This window comes from Triturus cristatus, chromosome 4_1, assembly GCF_964204655.1.
Source record: "Triturus cristatus chromosome 4_1, aTriCri1.1, whole genome shotgun sequence".
Lineage (NCBI taxonomy): Eukaryota > Metazoa > Chordata > Amphibia > Caudata > Salamandridae > Triturus > Triturus cristatus.
Genome location: NC_140585.1, coordinates 1,044,740,016 through 1,044,760,369, shown reverse-complemented (window position 1 = coordinate 1,044,760,369; position 20,354 = coordinate 1,044,740,016). Strand labels below are relative to the sequence as shown.

Sequence of the window (20,354 nt, the reverse complement as noted above, 5' to 3'; positions counted from 1 at the left end):
CCTGCGGAACACCGACTCCCAATGGCGGCATCTCAGCGGAGCTCGGAGAGGCCCAGACCGTTTGTCGGCGGCCCTCCAGGAAAGATGAAAACCAATCCAACACCGTCCCCCTCAGACCGATGTCATAAAGTCTGGCGAGAAGCATCTCGTGGGGGACGGTGTCAAAGGCCGCCGAGAGATCGAGCAGGACAAGCATAGCACGCCCTCCAGAGTCCAGCGTCTCCCTAATGATCTCAGACACCTCCAACAGTGCCGTCTCCGTACTTAAATTAGGACGGAAACCGGACTGTGAAGGGTGTAGCAGATAACTGGACTCAAGAAAGCTGGAAAGAACGCCGTGCACATGCTTCTCCGTGATCTTGGCCAGCGCTGCCCCTCCCTCAGAGACAAATTCACAAGTGGGTTGACCACAGGGTTGACCACAGTCGCCATCTTAGCCAAAAATTTGGCCGGGCAAGGATCTAATGGCGAGCCCGACTTAAGATTGGCCAGAAGCGCCAAGGAAGCATCGGTGGAAATAGGTGGAAACTCGGCGAGGACCACAGCCTGTGAAGGTCGCCACACTGGTCCCACCACCACGCTCGCATGCACCGCGGCTCAGCCCACTGCGAAAGAGTCCTGAATGGACTTAATCTTATCCGTGAAAAAACTGGCTAGGTTACAGACCCACAACTTAGATGGAACCCCTTGGGGCAGGTTGGATCTGGGGGCCACAAACTCCCTAACTACTGCAAAGATCTCCTTGTATGAGTTTGAGGCAGCCTCAATCCTCCTGGCCAAGAAAACCTTTTTTTCACGGAGAATATCACAGTGGTAGGCTTTAACCCTTGACCTATAGGCCGCTCTGGCCTCCAGATCATAATGGAGGCGCCACGCCCTTTCTGCCACCTTGCATTGGCGACGAGTGGCCAGCAGTGCCTTAGTGAACCAGGGAGCCGAAACCCTCTTAATCTTATTTCTCGGGGCCATAACTGGGGCAAGGTCATCCAACCTCTCCATCAACCACCCCTGTAGGGACTCAACGTCCTGCTCCAAATTGCCTGATATAGGGCACGGATGGTCCTCGGCCGCCTGACTTAACATCTCAGGTGTAACTCTATGCAGAGCCCTCCGCGCCATATCATGCTGTCTCGGCCCATTACAAGGGGGTTTCTTGCTGGCTAATATCGAGAATCTAGCCAGCCGATGGTCAGTCCAAAGCACCGGAAGAAGCTCGATATCAGAGAGATGAATTGAAGAGAAGACCTGGTCCAAGGTGTGTCCTTTATCATGAGTGGGACCTGTGAGAAAAGGGGCAAGGCCGAGAGAAGCCGTGATATCCTGCAGTTTGTTGGCATCCGAATCACCGACGACATCCATATGAAAGTTAAAGTCTCCTGCCAAAAGAGAGTGCTGCGCACTCAAGACCAACTCAGCAGTGGCGGCCTGGAGATCGTCGAAAAAGGATCCAACTGGGCCAGGGGATCTATACACCAACAGCCCTTTCAGGGCTAGCTGCGGGGACAGTCTAATGGTAAAAGCAAGAGATTCAGATCCTGCAATGGCGTTAAGAGGAAGAACAGAGCAGGAAACAGCTTTATTTACTACCACCGCTACCCCCCCACCCCTGCCTTTGACTCTATCTTGCCGGAAGATGTTATAATCCGAGGGAATCGCTGCCATGATGTCCGGATTAGACAGCTCCCCCAACCAAGTTTCGGTCAACAGCAGGCAGAGTGGCTTTTTTTTCACAAGGAGATCAAAGATATCCAGAGCATGCTTGCCCACCGATCAAGTATTGAGCAATAGGAAAAGATGTCTCGCTCGATCCTCCTCTCTCCCTTGTGAGGAAACAGGGGCATAATTAGGCACCCAACCACACCCCGGGCAAAGCCGTTTACCCCTATAGCGTCCCGGGAACACGGATCGGCATGTACAGGAACGTTTTCGCAATGTAAGGAGTTCCCTAGCGGAATAACAAATCATCTTGCCCAGGAACAGAATACCACCAGAGCCTACCGCCTCTCCGCCGCCTCCGAGACGCTGACGGGCGCAGACGAGCAGGACTCTGGCACGACTCCGGCTAAGCGACGGCGTCCCACTGCGCGGTCCTGCTACGCGGGAGAAAGCGACTTTAAGTAGGCGTCCCGCGAGGCAAACCGAGCGTAGTCACGCTCAAAATGGCGCCCGCCGGAGGATACAGTGCCCAAGCCAAGATGGCACCCAACCCGGACAACTCCAGAGACCCGGACCCACCAAAACGGCGGTGAATATACACAATTATATGCGGTAAGAGGGGGGGGGACAGTACCTGACATAAACCCAGTTAAAACCAGGGAGAAACAAATAAAAGTAAACGAAAATACAAAACAGGAATATTATTAAAAAGTTAAATCGCTAGCAGCAACGCGAGCGTAGCTTAGCTGTACAGGTACCTTGTCTGGTAATCGGCGAAAGAAAAAACGCCTTAAGTAGGCGTTCCGCGAGGCAAACCGAGCGTAGTCACGCTCAAATTGGCGCCCGCCGGAGGATACAGTGCCCAAGCCAAGATGGCGCCCAACCCGGACAACCCCAGAGACCCGGACCCACCAAAACGGCGGTGAATATACACAATTATATGCGGTAAGAGGGGGGGGACAGTACCTGACATAAACCCAGTTAAAACCAGGGAGAAACAAATAAAAGTAAAAGAAAATACAAAACAGGAATATTATTAAAAAGTTAAATCGCTAGCAGCAACGCGAGCGTAGCTTAGCTGTACGGGTACCTTGTCGGGTGGTCACAGTAGGACCCACCTGTACAGAGCCAATCCTGGGTGGACGTCACGCCTGGAATCTCCCCCTAGACTGCACTAGAGTACCTTGCGAACGAGGTTCCACACTCCCAACACCCCCACATGCGTACTACCACACCTCTACATCGTAAAAAGGAAACGATACCACCAACACTATTGATCCTATTGACTCTTAGTCCGATAACCCCCACTTTCCCCACAGTTTACCCCAATTGTTGAAAGTTCGCATCGGCGGACATAACTCCGATGACAGTTTGATGACAGTTTGATGAGAACACATTCAGACAAGACTAGACACGATAACATTGGGAAGACTACACAACAGCTAAATATTCACACACTCCCATTGGTGGCAAATTCGATCCGAACACGAGACAGTATCGCTGAAAAGCTCAAAACAACGGGAGGGCTCCTCCCTAATAGTCTCTCTCTACGGACTAAATGGTTATAACAATCTGAATTAGTAATAAGGTATGCTTACAAGTACTCCACACCCAACTGTAATTGTGTATTAATGCATTTGAATAATGTAAAATGTCAACAAGCAATAAGAAATGTAAAATCCCAACAAACAAATTTAACCAAAACAAAAAAAAACTGTAGGTCTTAAAAAATATAATGGTCATTTCAATTGAAGAGGTGTTGTCACTGCACTGTACTGTACTCCACTCTACTCTGCACCACTGCATTCTATGCCTCTCTAATCTACACCGCTCTACTCTATGCCAATGCACTCTACCCCACACTACTCCACTGAGGACCACTATATTCATCGCCACTATACTCCATGCTGCTGCACTCTATGTAACTTTACTCTGCAACACTGCACTCTACACCACGCCGGTGAGATTTATGCCAATCCACTATACACCACTCTAATTTACTCTGCACTCCATGCCACTCTACTTTACGACACTTTATTCTACTGTGCACCACGCCACTTTGAAACAATCTACTTTACACCACTGCACTCTACGACATTGTACTATATGCCAATCTATTCTACACCACTGCTCTCTACGCCACTCTGCAATACTCTATTCCACTTCGCTCCACACCAATGTACTTTAAGCTACTCTACTATACACCACTGCACTCTACGACAGCCTACTCTGCAACACTGCACTCACTTCCACTGCACTCAACTCTTCACCACTCTGTACTCCACTTTGCACCACTCCATTCTACGCCACTCTACTCTGCAACACTGCACTCTCCTCTACTCCACTCTGTGCCACTGCCCTTCAATATACTGTATGCCACTACACACCACATCGGTACACTCTATGCAACTGCAGCTATGCCAATCTACTCTGCACCACTGCACTGTACTCCACTACATTCTACTCCACTACTCTACGGCACTGTACTCTACACCGTTTCATTCTATGTCAATTTACACTGCATCACTCTACACAAATGTACACCACACTACCCTACACCACTCTACTATGCAACACTCTACTATGCAACACTCTACTATGCAACACTCTACTATGCAACACTCTACTATGCAACACTCTACTATGCAACACTCTACTATGCAACACTCTACTATGCAACACTCTACTATGCAACACTCTACTATGCAACACTGCACTCTCCACCACTGACCTCTATGCCACTGCCTTCTAGGACACTGCACTCTACACCACTTCATTCTACACCTCTTTACTTTGCTCTGCACCACTCTACGCCAGTGCAACCTACCCAACTCTACTATGCCTAACTGCACTCTTCGCCACATCACTCTACTCTGAAACAATCAACTATATGCAACTGCACTCTATGCCACTCTACCCCCACTCCACTCTGCACTACTCTATGCCACTGCGCTCTAAACCACTATGTTACTGCACTACACCCTGCATCACTCCACTCTATGCCACTGAACTCTACTCCACTCGGCGCCCCTCCACTCCACATCACTCTACTATACTCTCATTTACTCTGCACCACTCCATGCCATTGCCCACTATTCCACTCTAAACCACTGCACTCTACTCCAATACACGCAACACCAATTTACACAAAACCAATGCACTCTACGCCACTACACTCTACACCACTATACTTTACTCTGCAACACTCTACGCTACTGAATGCTACGCTACTCTATTATACTCTACACCACTATGCTCTGCGTCATTGCTTTCTGAAATACTCTACAACACTCCACAAGACTGCACTATCTGCCAGTCTACACTACACCCCTGCACTCTGTCACTGTGATATACTATGTACCACTCCACACTACTCTACTGCATTCTACGCCAATGTACTCTACGCCACTACACTCGGCATCACTCCAAGCCACTCTCATCTATTCTGCACCACCATACTCCACGCCACTGCACACTACCCTACACAATTCCACTCTACCCTGAACCACTCCACTCTGAAACAATCTACTCTATGGCACTGAACTCTAAGTCACTGCACCACTTCACGCCACTGCACTCTAAGCCAATGCACTCTACACTACTTTACTCACAACAAATGCACTCTAAACCACTGCACTCAATGCCAAACTATTCTGCACCACTGCACTTTATGCTACTTTACTGTAGGCCACTCTAGTCCACTCTATGACACTTCACGATGCTCTACTCCACTAAACTCTACAACACTCTACTCCACTTTATGCCACTGTACAACACTACCCCACTCTGTAATGCTATACACAACTCCATTAATACGACTACATGCCACTTTACTCCACTCTATTCTATGACACAGTATTCCACTCCACGCCACTCTAACCACTTGACTCTACAACACTCTATGCCAATCCACTACACTACTCCACTTTATACCACTCCACAACAATCTACTCTACAACACTCTACTCCACTCTAAACAACACCCTCTACACCACTCCACGACACTCCATGCCACTCCATTCTATGACACCCTACTCTAGTAATCTACGCGATTCAACTGTACTCCACTCTAAATCCTTCCACTCTACAACACTCTACTTTCTCAACGATTCTCCATGACACACTATGCCACACCAGGACAGCCCACTCAAGTCTACACCACTCCATAACATTCCACTCTACTACACTTTACAACTCTCCACTCCACTCTCCTTTAACCCACTTGCTTTTAGCTATGCTGAACACCAGTCACACTAGAGTACAACATGGCTTAAACAAATTGGTGAAGCCAATAGCTCTTGCATAGGTGAGATCAATTATATATTTTTTTTAAAAGAGTTTTATACAGCGTGAACTTGACCCGAATAGATCATAGCGCTTTACATTAGCACCAGTTGCATTACAGATGGACACATTCATTTTGCTAGGCACGGGAAGTGCAAGTCATTAGCCCTCAATCACAGGATGTAGAGCGTCCCTGCGGAGACTCGAACCAGATTCCCCAGCTTCAAAGTCGACCGCTCCAGCCGTCAGACTACATCCTCTTCAACGCTTGTTTTTTTTTTTTTTTAATGTTGCCTGAATTGTCAGCACATTTCCTTGCATAGAAAAGGATCATGTCAAAACCAGTGGTGCGTTGTGAATATAACATCAAGGAGAGCACACATGCATGAAGACAACTTTTCCTACACAAAAACAATCATAAAGCATTTATGCATGCCCTTGCTTATAACAAAGGGAGGAACATCTTCTGAAAGCCTCCTTTCCCTTGAGGCTTGCAATGGATCAAAGTGTTTAAAATTGAAATTCAAAATGCCCAATACACATCGCAAACCACCTTTCTACGTTGTAAATTCAGACTTTGCATTCACAAAAGTCACTTGCACTGTCTTTTGAGCATCGGGTTGAAGACTTTTCTCGGGTTCTGTAGAATTTTATGCCAAATGCGAGCATAATTTAACCCGAAAGAAGAAAAAATCCCTCAAGAAGTCTAACGAAGAAACATGCTCAGTATCAGCAGAGCCACAAGTTTCAGTGAGCGACTAAAATGCTTTTCGTAGTGTGCCTTTCTTGAAGAATTGTGTTCTAAAATTAACAACAATGGTCACCACTGATACCAGAGACAGAATTATCATTGTTGTGCCCTCATAATGGTATCAAGGGACTAAGTGTGGAATCACCCTTACATCCAGAGCATTAACCCAAGTGAACACACACACAGTTAACTGTTAGAAGGTATATGGGAATTATTTTACAAACACTGTAAAACTTTGATCACAAGGGCTTTACTTCTCTTCCGGTGAGCAATGGAGGGCTAGGCCCAAAGCAAGAATAGGGAGGTCATCCATGCAACTTCAAAGATTCACTTATTCAGTGGTTTGCATGGAAGGAGTTATGAAAGATCTATTGGATTTCCTGTCCATAATGCCTGCAGCTCAGTTACTAAGAAACAGGAGAACATTTAGTTGCAACGTGTGTAGCTGTTTGTACTGCTCGATTTTTCCGGTCTTATTGTGTTGAAGGGTGATTTAGGTGACTTCAGTCTCTTTCCATTCAAGTCTAAGGGTTAGAGTAGTGAATGGAGCCTATTTACTAGGCACTTCGACATGATTCTGTGCTCTTCCCCATAGATCAGGGCTCGCACATATAGCCTAGGGGATAGATTCGTTAGTATTAGGGATAACCTGTCCTGTAGTGAGGGTATTTCATGGAGCCGTGCTGAATTCAGGCCTGGTAGGCCTTAAACGGGAGAGACTCCATCTTTCCTCCTGCTCTGGCAGCTCGGGATGTTTCTAGGTCATAGGCAGTGTTTTAGTTAGGAGGTGTTATTCGCTTGGAGAGAACCGGTTCAGGCCGGCCCTTATCAAAGGATTGTATTTTTCTTCATGCCGAAGACACTACATCAGGCCGGCCGGCTGGGAACGTGTCCTTGGCACGGGGAGGTACAAGAATTTGGTGGGCGGCAGGTTACGGGCTGGAATTTTCCATGAGGAAATGCACATCTATATTAGTGAAAGTTTGAGGCAGATACTGGCACTTGCTTCTTGTCCATGGGCGGCACCTGGCCGTTAGTAGTAAAGCTGCTACTTATTCCAGGGAAGACAGATGACAAACTTGGAGGTGGAGAAAAACCGAGAGATAGATATTCCAAAGAGAAGAGAGTAGCCGATGAGGAAGAGGTCCCAGTGACTCGGAGAGGGAGACGGGAGTAAACCCGTGATTGCGGAGGTGTGACTTCCAGGCGAAGCCGAGGCGCAGACGAGAAGGGAACCTAGATGACCATTGAGTGCAGGCTACATACGACCAAGGTGATGTCAACCCCTTACTATTAGAGTGTACAACTTAATCTTTCACTTTTCTTTGCAGGTTATGTGATATGTATTATGTTCCGTGAGTGTGCATGTAATAACTAAATAAAGTATTCAGTTTGTAGTAAAGCAATATGTGCTATGTGTTCTTGTGTAAGAGGGTAACCTATTCTTCTAGTCAGCTGTGACTTAACATGAACGGATGTTAATCCTGATCAGGTAGGTGGTAACTGAATGAGGGAGAAAGGAGCCCTTCGAACTGGGGAACAAGTTGTGCTCAACTAGCTGTCTTTGTGTGATCTGATATATAGTAACACTGATGTCGTGGTAATTATAGGATGAACTCGTGCTAAGGCTGCCGTCTGGGCAGGAAGTCCTGGGTCCATTTGGGACCGCGAGGCTGTGACTGCCGTCTGGGCAGGAAGTCTGTGACTGCCGTCTGGGCAGGAAGTCCTGGGTCCGTTTGGGACCGCGAGGCTGTGACTTGTCTAAGGCTGCCGTCTGGGCAGGAAGTCCTGGGTCCGTTTGGGACCGCGAGGCTGTGGCTGCCGTCTGGGCAGGAAGTCCTGGGTCCGTTTGGGACCGCGAGGCTGTGGCTGCCGTCTGGGCAGGAAGTCCTGGGTCCGTTTGGGACCGCGAGGCTGTGGCTGCCGTCTGGGCAGGAAGTCCTGGGTCCGTTTGGGACCGCGAGGCTGTGGCTGCCGTCTGGGCAGGAAGTCCTGGGTCCATTTGGGACCGCGAGGCTGTGACTGCCGTCTGGGCAGGAAGTCTGTGGCTGCCGTCTGGGCAGGAAGTCCTGGGTCCGTTTGGGACCGCGAGGCTGTGACTTGTAGGTCTTGGTATATATAGTAGGAATTCCCTGTCCTTAGGTGGTACATATATGTGGTTATTTAGGTGTAAATAGGCCCTAGGGAGGGGGGTAACGTTCTGGTTTGGGTTAGAGAGGCTCTGCTGAGCGGGTTCTATCTGATCCGAAAACCCAAGCAGAACACTGTTACTAAGGGTGCACAGAAGATTACAAACGAGTAGAGTACTTTTAAGTCTGTGGCACCTAGTGTGCTAGATTACTAGGCCAGAAAAAGCTATGGTGGAGGAAAGCAAGAGACCATTCAGTGAAGTGAGTTTCTTCTACACTGGGCAGATTTGTCCTACTGACTAGGAAACATGAGATTGTGCAGCTGAACTGTGAGCTGCCTGCTTCTTAAAATCATATTAATGATGAGGCTAGTCAGGCATGGGTTTTGGTCGCCTGGCGGGTATGGTGAGGCAGACAGGGTTTACAGAAGCAGTTTTTCTAACCAAAATAGAGATAAAACGTAATTGCTATTGAGTATCAAAATTCCTGTGGAGGAGTTCTGCCCTTCCGGTGAAATAGTGTCAGGATCGATGAACGACTTTGGCAGTGCGACAGCATGTATTCTGCTAATGATTAATTATGAGAGTTACACTCCAGAACTTACCTTTATTACTTAAATCAGATCATGGGCGTTGGAAGATTCCATACATCAGATAGCCATTACAGGTAGCATAGCCACATTAGCAGAAGGATGGTCAAAGCTTTGGTAAGAGGATACAGCATCTACTTTAGAGGAGTAGAAATGTAACTTGAGGCACTTGGACACACGAGAGCATTAGAATCAGATCCTCCCCAAAATGCCTTTATTCTTGCACATTTTCAGGATCAGGATTCTTCTGGCCTTGGTCTCTTTGTAAGATTGGAGCTCAGCCAACGCGTTTCCAGGCTGAACTGAAGATTAGGTTGGTAAAAGCCATAGAGCCGCCACTGCGAGACATGGAACTAGGAGGCTAAAGGGCATCATGCTTTAGGACGTCAACAATGGTGGTCCCCAGGGTCAGGCCCCACCCTTAGTCACCGATGCCAAGCAGCTGGGCCTAATAAGCTTCTTGACCCACGGGCAAATCTGGGAGTGTGGTTACAGCAAACGCACGCAGAAGTAGTTAAGGCAACAGTAATGTCAGTAACTGATGGTGGCATGCCACAAATCCCAAATAACTACATCATCACACCTCTGGGTGCATCTAAACAGAGCCCTAAAAAAAATGTTATCCCTACGATGTTTGCAGAGAGAATTAAAAAAAAGTTAACACTTTGGCACTCTCACAATTGTCGTTCTTCTGCACTTTTAACAGTGTTTACATTTTCTCTTTATCTCGCTGTATTTACACCAAGAACAATAAACACTTCAGTGAAAATGTTACAGTATTAAATGAAAGGACCTAACTTTATTGATAATAGATTAGGTATTTACTGACAAATGACGACAGAAATGAGAACTGCACATTTAAAGAGAGCAACTAAAAAATAAAAACTACCATAAAATGTATTTATAGCTTTCGTGGTTTTTGCAAGAGAGTTTAAAAACACACAAACAGTACATCCCTCTCACAAAGGTCTCTCCACATCTGAAATGAAAGATGCAAAGACTACATTTAGTGCACAGCAGAGGCCTTACGGAAAGCACACACCTGTGAAAGGTGCTGGGCTGCTTTTCCTAAGTGCTGCCACAATTGATGTGTATGGCTTTGAGACGTATGGCTTCACTAATGGGTTTTTTCGCTTGCTGCAAAGGGTGCTTGAATATTTTATCATTTGAATTGTTATGCATCATGCAATGTAGGCACCACATAAAAAGGCAAAGGTCACAAAGCCAGTAAGTTACCTCAGTGAAAATTGAAGAGTAGTGTCTAAATCATGGTTACTCACAAACATTTGTCCAGGGGCCGCAAATTACAGTCTGTGGTATGACCGAGGGCCGCACTGATGCAAACAGGGTGGCGGTAGGGGGTATGATTGGCCAAGGATTGTGTAAGGAGGTGTAAAAACATGTTAAATAAGCGGGCAAGCATGTATTTGTAGCTTAATAAATGCTTGCCCATTTATTTAACATTTGTATTTGAATATTATTGATCATCAACTAAACACCAGGGGGGCTGCATGTAAAGGTCAAGAGGGCCGCAAGCAGCCGCCGTTTCATACTTTGAGTATGACTGGTCTAAATGAACCATTACTGCACTGAAGCCACATAACGCTATGGGGTCTTAATGAAAATACAAATGTGAAGGCTTTTGTGCTACCTCAATTTGAGGTTATGTCTCTAAGAATTCTCCCTTGTTCATTAAATACTTGGCCACATTTCTTCAGCTTAAAAGATTGCTTGAAATTCGTTGGGACTTACCAAAAGCAATTAACAATTCAATGCTACAAAAATATATGAAACTAAATCCATATTTCTTAACTTGGGGCACATAGAAAAAATATAATCCACCTAAAATCCTGGCCTAAGGAGAATGGATCACCTTCTACCACAATGACAGAAGTAAAGAACTTAAGGAGATGATGGACTCCAAACTCATAAGCTAAATACACTTCAACAATGTGACAAAAAGATCCTTCAGCATTTTGAGAATATTACAATGGATTATCCTCTGCCTAGATTACCCCCATAGGGTCCAAGAATCTACAGCCCTTGAGACATCATATACACACTATCGCAGCAGATTTTAAATGCCGCTTTTAAAAACCCGATAAACAAACTTTAATTAATACAGAATGCTACCAGCAGACAAGTTCTAAGCATGAAATTACATGATCACATCACCCCTGCCCTAAAGGCCTGCACAGGTTACCTGTTGAAAGAAGAATACAATTCAGGGTGCTCTATGTCACGAACGGAGCAATCCACAGCATTGGATCAATTTCTCTCCAACCCAAAGTCAAAGTCTTCGGCAAAAAGAGAAACCTTAAATTGCAATGGCGCTACTACTTATCATCCCTCCTTGCAACCGAAAGAGTAACTGGAAGAGTCTTCTTGCTACAAACTTGTAACTATGGAACAAGAAAATTAGGATGATCACCAGCTAGCTAGAATTCACAAAAGAAATACAAATGTTGGTTTTTCAGAAAAGCATGACAACCTTTATAAAGACCTAACATGTTCCCTCTCAAGGGCCTTGATATGCTCATAGATCATTTCCACCAAGGCCCTCTTGGTCAGGCCACAGAAAAACAGGATGAACTAAAACAGTTTTAAAGAGATCCCGGTTCTTTCTGGCAGGAATGTGCAGCACAGCGAAGTGTTTCTCCCACTGGATTATACAGGCAACCATCAACTGTTCAACCTCCATATAACTTCAAAAGATAGTAAGTGCATGCATGTGCAGCTGCACATATCTCTTATGCTCTCTGCAAAACACAAGCGTATGCGTTGTTGATGCCCTACCCAACATCTACATGTTTCTTCCAATTCTCACTCATAACAATTTATTTGACACATTGGCAAATCTACAGCCAACACACTTATAATCAAACACCTCAACGCATCTCAAGAAGCCAATGAGTATTTGAGCCCTTTGTGGCGTGTCAGGGCATAGATTCACAATATAAATAAATATAGGCAGTTGCTACTTAATCAACAATCGAGATAGTGTGCTAGGCCTTTTAAGGAGTTGGAAAGTGCCATATGAATAACAGTGTACAACAATAAATGTGTTACTTATCAATCTGGTATAAAAGAGGGACAATTGTCTTAAAGGATCTAGGAGTAGCCCAGACCCTCAAGATAAATTGTGCCACCCACATGAGACAGTTTATCCCAACACTGCAGTGGAACACTGACATTTTTGTTGCTAATGGGTGTGGTTTAGGTGTACTGCTATTTCATCCCCCAAACAAACAATCCCTGTCCACAACCTAATCTAATTTAAGGATTTTTTTCCATGACAGTGAAAAAAAACTCTCCTATTGGCATCTATTGAGTTTTTCAGGTTGCACAGTCAAAAAAAAATGTATACATACCAGGATCATATGCAAGGGAATAAACCACTAGTTGGTTAGTGTGCAGTTCAGGGTGTGTGTTGTCATTCCTAATTCACCCACCAGAAATCTCTAATGCATAGGTAGCAATGGCCAATTGGGCCACACATGGCATTAGACTGCGACTGACCGAATATCAGTAAACAACTGACACAACCAAGAATGACATAGGAATGACTGTATTGCACGTTTGAGTAACATTGCTTAACCGGACAGGACCTTGGACAATATTTCATCAGCTAGTCAGCAAAAAAACTAAACAAGCATAAGAGCACATTATATCAATCAGCTCTGATGGATAAGTGTCACATAAAATAACTGTACACTGAAAATGAAATGTACATGTACGATGGCCACCTGATTACACATCATCTTGGTTGGCACTTTTCTAGTCGTGGTCTTTCGTGCAACAATAACCTACAACACACCTCTCAATGAATCCCCATTTGGAGGACGTCATACGTTGAGGAATCATTTTCATCTTTCCAAGAACGAAAAGGCCTCTTTCTTCAGTGGGATCATACGCCCTACAAACCTTCATTGTACTCCAAAAAATGTTCAACTCTTTTGACTTCAATGTGATCACCCACCACCAATACCCAACAACCCCCTCTTTGGCGATTCAACAAACTGAGAAGAATAGCCAACGCATATGAGTAATGAGTAATACAACAAATACAAGGATTTGTAAGTGAAAATCCCATAATTGGAAACAGTGTTCTTGATAAAATGGAGTGTGGGTTCAATCCTGCTATCAAATTGCGTTATGTGGTGTGCCATACTGGTCAGGTTTTTTTAACCAACAATATGTTCCATTTTATGACGGTTAGTTTTGTTTTTGCCACTCAAAACCCCCACCCACTATGCAATCATGCCCTAGTAGTAGAAGATGATTCAGTGTCACTGGAACACTGTGTTTCAAGTCCTGGGATTTAATTAAAACAAACTGGGGATTTCTTTTTTATCGTTTTCTCGGTTTAGGCAGCATGACAAACAATGATTTGTGAATGGCAGGTCCAAGATTGAAAAGGATCATCACATGCAGTTATAATACAGTATCAATTCATTGGTTAAAAACCTGTAACAAAGTGAATATGTTACACTTGACAGTCAGCCACTAAGCAACCACAGGATTCATTTCTTGAAGTGTCCCACGACAATTATATATGTTGGCCAACTGAAACTTTTCTGTAAGTTCCTCATGCTTTTCGAATGCGTGCCCTGCGTCCTGCACTAATCTTGTGTTGGACACCAAATGCCCTGCTCTTTATGACTTAAGAAACTGAAACCTGCTTATGAATCCCACAGCTATATTAATCTGTAGGAAACACACATTTCTTAGTCGACAAAGACATGACACCTGGAATGTTGTCAGGGGCTCTGCGGAATGCCCTTTCTGCCCAGCACACCGTAAACATGTTTATACAAAGATCACGGTAACATTGATTAAAATTTAAGGCCAGATGTATCAATATTGGGAATAGCGATTACATAATTGCGATTCTCTGGAAATCGCAATTAGGTAATCGCTATTCCTAATGTATGAAACTCCGAGTTTGATTTAGCAATTCCTAGTAGGTCGCAAGTCGACCTACCTCCTGTACATTAATGAGGTAGATCACAATTTGCAACACATTAGGAATCTCCAAAATCACAGGCTGGAGTCAGCAGACCACGATGTCTGTGATTGCTTTTAAATAAAGTTTTTGTTTTTTTAATTCAGCCTATTTTCCTAAAAAGAAAACGGACTGCGTTAAAAAAAAAAAAAAGAGAGAAGTTCTCTTTTCATTTTTTAAGAGTAGGCATTAGGTAGTGGTTCGTTGAACCACTGCCTGCTCTTAAAAACGTTTTTACAAACATTCACAAAGGGGAAGGGTTCCCTTTGGGACCCCTTCCTGTTTGCGAATCGGTTACCACCTACTTGAAGTAGGTGGTGCAATGCGAATGTTTAGGGACCACATTTCAGTCGTTAAACATTCTTACATACCAATGAGATTCAGTATTCGGAAGGGATGCCCTAAGCACGCCCCTTCCTAATACCGAATCGGTATGCATTTGCAATTCCAAACTACGATTCGGTAACATGTTACCGAAACGCAATTTGGGAATAATACATACCAAAATGCATTTTTCCAGTCGCTAATTGTCCAATTCTGCGAATTGGGCTGTTTATGACTGGAAAAATGCTTGATACTTCTGGTCCGTAGCCTTTTAAAAAGAAAATTAAGAGTTCAAATATGTAGATTTAGCATTTAAATTTGATCTTCACCCTTTCAAATAACATGTATTTTTCTTTCAAATGAATGGTTCCTGCAAAATGTTTTCTTTTCGTATATTGAGGTTTCAACTTCTACATAGACCATCGTTAATAAACTCGGTATATTGGAAGGTTAGAAATGTAATTTATACATGGGAAAGAAGACCTGAATGGGAGCTTGATCTATGATAAAACTTAGTTGCAAGCTAAACATTGTTGTCGATAGACTACTGGATTCAGGGCTCGAAAAATCTAAAAAATGGTACTAGTCCCGCAGGACTAGTACCTTGAAAAATCTCCTCGCCCTAACAGTGACCTACTTGACCTCCGTCTCTGAAAGCGGAGCAAAAGTGACAAGATAACAAGATTTAAAGGCATTTTTATTGCTCATTTGCTTTGTGAGCAATAAAAAGCCCTTTAAATCTTGTTATCTTGTCACATTTGCTCCGTTTTCAAAGACGGAGGACAAAAGTTAGTATGTTTTCCTACTCGCCAGAAAGAGCGAGTAGGACCTAAAAATAGCTCGACCTCTTAAAATTTACCTCGCAAATGCGAGCGGTCGAGTGGATTTGTCGAGCACTGTGTATTCCTATGAGAAGACGAGTGATCCTGTTCCCAAGAGAGCATCGAAATCTGATTGGCTGACTGAAGATGGGAGAAGCAAAATGTTGCAAGCTTCCTGAAATGTGTAGTCTATAATAATGCATGTTCCCAGAGTAAACCTAGAAACTTTTACCCAGAACTCACTTGCAGTTACGTTTTTCCATTTTCCCTTATTCCACACTGCTTTGCGACTCTACCGAGTTTCTCAAACCTCTCTTTATGGGAAGTTCTGCTTTGAACTATTTTTGATATATAAAGAGCGACCCTTGACCCTGTTTCCAGGCAGGTCGCTCCCCACGCAGCACAGCTCCACCGGACTGCACCCGTGAGTTCGCGCCAGGCCCATGCCTCGGTTTTTTGCTGTTTTCTTTCTCCACTTTCCGCTTCCACTCACTTTACTCTTCTTCCACTTTTATTACTTATTCTCCTCTTTTAGCCTTATTGCTGTTCGCTTTTGACTTTACTTGCTCCCCTATAGTTGGCACTTCTGCTTCCCCTTCCCGCCGCTGTGTCCTCTGCGGCCCTGCCCCCTTGATTCGCCCACGCACCCACCTACCAGCTGCTCCTCCCTCCCACCTCCCCTTCTTAATGGCAGCCGCTGCGCGGTCGCGCAGCGGATGTGTGCAGTGGGCGCGACTAAGCCAAGCCTGTCTGCGCCCAGCACCAGACCCCATGGCCCCCACGAGCGCCACGACACCCGACGTCGCCAACCACCTCCATGCACTCAACACCGGCCGATCATCCACCTGCTTCCAGGCCACCCCGAAGCGCACCCACAGACCCTTCACCTGCCGAAACGGGAGCTTCACCAGCCAGCAAACACCTGCACATCCTGCCCCTCCCACCAGGGCAGGTCGAAACCATCTCAGATGCTTACTTCTCAACACCCCCTCCGTACACAAGCAAGCCATCGAACTCTGGGACCTACTCGACTCATCCTCCCCGGACATCGCCTTCCTGACGGAGACATGGATGAACCCCTCCTCTGCAACAACATCACCCGCATGGACCGCACCAACAAGCCAGGAGGAGGAATCGCCATCGTCCACAGGAACACACTCAGAATTTCGACCAGCACCGAAGACACCCTCAGCACGGCCGAACACCTGCACTTCCAGATCCACATCAATCAACCACCACCCTCAGAGGAACCCTCGTCTACAGACCCCGACCACAGTTCAGCAACTCCATCACCGACGTCGTCAGCACGCACGCCCTTGCCTCCACAGACTACATCCTCCTCAGAGACAAGAACTTCCACCTCAAGAACACCAACAACTCCACCACCCTGATCGACAACCTTGGACTCAAACAGCTCATCACGGCACCCACCCACTCCGCCGGACACACGCTCGACCCCATTTTCTCCGCCAGCAACCACGTCACCTTCAGCCATACCACCGAACTCCACTGGACCGACCACCACTGCATCCAATTCTCCTTCAAGAAAAACACCACGCACAACCACTCACAACGAATCCCACGTCGCAGCTGGAACAAGGTCACCGAAGACCAGCTAATCACCACCCTCGCCCGAGGCCCACCAACCGACCCCAGCGACACAGCCGCCCGCAACTTCAGGCAATGGATCGACAACTGCGCCAACACCCTCACCCCGATCAGACGCAACGACAGGAGGGCCTCACCACATCTTCAACAAAGCGAGCTCCATCATCGCACCCCAACTCCGGAAGATCATCAACAGCTCCTTCGAGACCGCCACCTTCCCGGAGAGCTGGAAACAGGCAGAGATCAACGCCCTACTCAAAAAACCCAAGGCGGACCCAAATGACCTCAAGAACTTTCGGCCCATCTCCCTGCTCCCGGAAAAAGTAATCGAGAAGACTGTCAACAGACAACTGACCCACTTCCCAGAGGAGAACAACATCCTGTACTCGTCCCAATCGGCTTCCGCAGAAACCACAGCACTGAAACCGCCCTCATCGCCGCCTTCGACGACATAAGGACCCTGCTGGCCAACGGCGAAACCGCAGCCCTCATCCTCCTAGACCTCTCTGCCGCTTTTGACACCGTCTGCCACCACACCCTATGCACACGCCTCCACGATGCAGGGATCCGCGACAAAACGCTGGACTGGATCACCTCCTTCCACACCGGCAGAACCCATAGAGTCCGCCTTCCCCTTTCCGATCCAAAGCCACCAAGATAACCTGCGGCGTACCCCAAGGATCATCCCTCAGCCCCACCCTTTTCAACATCTACATGGCACCCCTCGCCAACATCGCCTGTTCGCACGACCTCAACATCGTCTCATACGCCGACGACACTCAGCGGATCCTCTCCCTCACCAAGGATCCGGCCACCGCCAAAACCAACCTCCACGAAGGAATGAAGGCCGTCGCAGAATGGATGAAGGCCAGTTGGCTGAAACAGAACTCGGAGAAGACGGAGGTCCTTATCCTCGGATCCACCCCATCCACCTAGGACGACTCCTGGTGGCCGGCAATGCTGGGAGATGCACCGACACCCACCAACCACGCACGCACGCAACCTGGGGTTCATCCTGGACTCATCGCTCTCAATGACCCAGCAAGTTAACGCTGTCTCCTCCTCCTGTTTCAACACCCTCCGCATGCTTCTCAAGATCTACAGATGGATCCCCACCGGAACTAAAAGGACGGTCACCCAAGCCCTAGTCAGCAGCAGGCTGGACTACGGCAACGCCCTCTATGCAGGAACCACGGCCAAACTCCAGAAAAGACTTCAATGCATACAGAACACCTCTGCTCGCCTCACCCTCGACATCCCCCGCCACAGCCACATCACTGCCCACCTGAGAGACCTGCACTGGCTCCCCGTCAACAAGAGGATCACTCCACAAGGCCGGACTAGCATACCTCAACAAGCGACTCACCTTATACACCCCGAACCGCCAGCTTCGCTCTGCTGACCTCGGCCTCGCCACCGTCCCACGCATCCATCGAACGACCACCTGCGGCCCGACAGCCCCCCCCACCCCCAAGCGCCTTGAGACCCTCACAGGTGAGTAGTGCGCTCTATAAATAAAATGACTGATTGACTTTAATGCTAAAGCTTTATGCTTTTCTCTCACTCTCGAACTAGAACTCTTTATGGGTTTTGACGGACACCTTTCTCCCCAATTCTTAGAATTGGGATTCTTTCCTTTATGGAACACGCTTCATATATTTATTCAATTTATTGCTCACTGACTGATTTTTAAGTTCTAATAAGATTCTAATGACTAAACAATGCGTTTATCTTTTGACCTAATAAAGATGATCTGCTAAAAAGGAATTGCAACCCGAGGTACATGAATAAAATTGGTTTACATTTTTTTTTAAGATGAGTTGCTAAAAGATTTTAATAATAAAACCCTTTAACTTATTTCAAACTTTCTTTATAGACTTAAAATAGACTAATGATTGTGATTATAATTTATGTGATGATCAACTTCTCTTCTCTAAAACAACCACAAAGATCCATACGACCACAGAAAGGTAAATAGAGCGGGAATAAGCCTGGATGATGGTTAACCGATAACTCCTAAATTAGAAACGGATTCTCGCTCCAGCACACCTATACGTTTTTTTCGATAGATGTAGGTGGTAGGTTGCAGAAAGTATGCTACGCATTGCCAACAAAATAATCATCTTCTGATGGCTCTGTACAAAGTGTCACCCGTCCAACCCTGTAAAGTGTTTAATAGAAAGTTGGACACTCCACAACTGCCCCGCTCGTGCACTTACGCATGCCAAAATATAGGATTAGGCAGGATCCCATTGATTTTTTAAAGTGAAAATTGCTGCATTTTAACTTTCAAGTACTTAAGATTTCGCCACTTTAATAGAGTCCAATGAGGAAATAAAATCCCCTTTGTTCAACTCTCCCTATAATGTCATTTATGCGATACTAAATGTTGGCATGCATGGTTTATAGATTTGTTGGGGCGCGAAGCTTTAGATTTCTGCGCACGAGGCTGACGAGAACAAAATACAGATGAAAGGCACGGCTACAGTAATGCTAAGTGCATCCCTACTTTCAAAACGTATTCCCTTTCGCTCTCTCACTCCGCGAGCTGCTCACTACTGTTCAACTCGGCAGCTCGAGAGACAGACACGGTTCTTACCTGCTTCAGTAGTCGTACATTGATAACGTTTCGGGACATCACTTTAGCAGCCCAGCTGGACATCCTCAGCATGGACGCCGCCATTGTAAATGCAAAACAGACCTGGTACGTCACTCCACAGGGTCATAAATGCTTCAAATTATCTAAAACAGGACAGTCCACTTTGCAGTTGCGCTGGCATGGCGGCCATCTTGTAATGTCCTTACCCCCACTGCAGTGAAGCCACAGTGAAAGCAACTAATGCTTTCCTTACTAACCACTAGCTGGCACAGAGTAAAAAATGAAAAAAGGTTAGAAATATTTATGTGAACGATAGACTGTATTCAAGTAATAGTGTTTTATTGTAATGTTGTATTTAGAGGAATGTTATTTTATCTTAGGAAGTCTTGACAGGCATTTAATTAGAACGTAGAATGCGGAATGTTGCTGCTTGAAAGAGAATAGCCCGAAAAAGGAATCATCCCCTTTTAGGCTCCTGGTGAATTGACAGCTATCTGGAAGCACGCCAACCAGAGTGCCCCCATATCACCCACAATGCGTCATGTGCAGTAGAAATGACAGTAAGAAAAAGAACAAGCATTGGAAATG

General features: G+C 46.0%; 1 protein-coding gene across 1 annotated transcript in view; it reads right to left on the bottom strand.

Moving 5' to 3' along the window:
- Positions 1–19,981, bottom strand: part of PMPCB (peptidase, mitochondrial processing subunit beta) — a 266,044-nt gene extending 246,063 nt beyond the window's left edge. The window contains exon 1 of the mRNA XM_085654026.1: positions 19,767–19,981. Coding sequence (XP_085510152.1) covers positions 19,767–19,850 — 84 coding nt within the window. The 5' untranslated portion in view covers positions 19,851–19,981. The remainder of the gene's footprint in view (positions 1–19,766) is intronic.
- Positions 19,982–20,354: the final 373 nt, after the last annotated feature.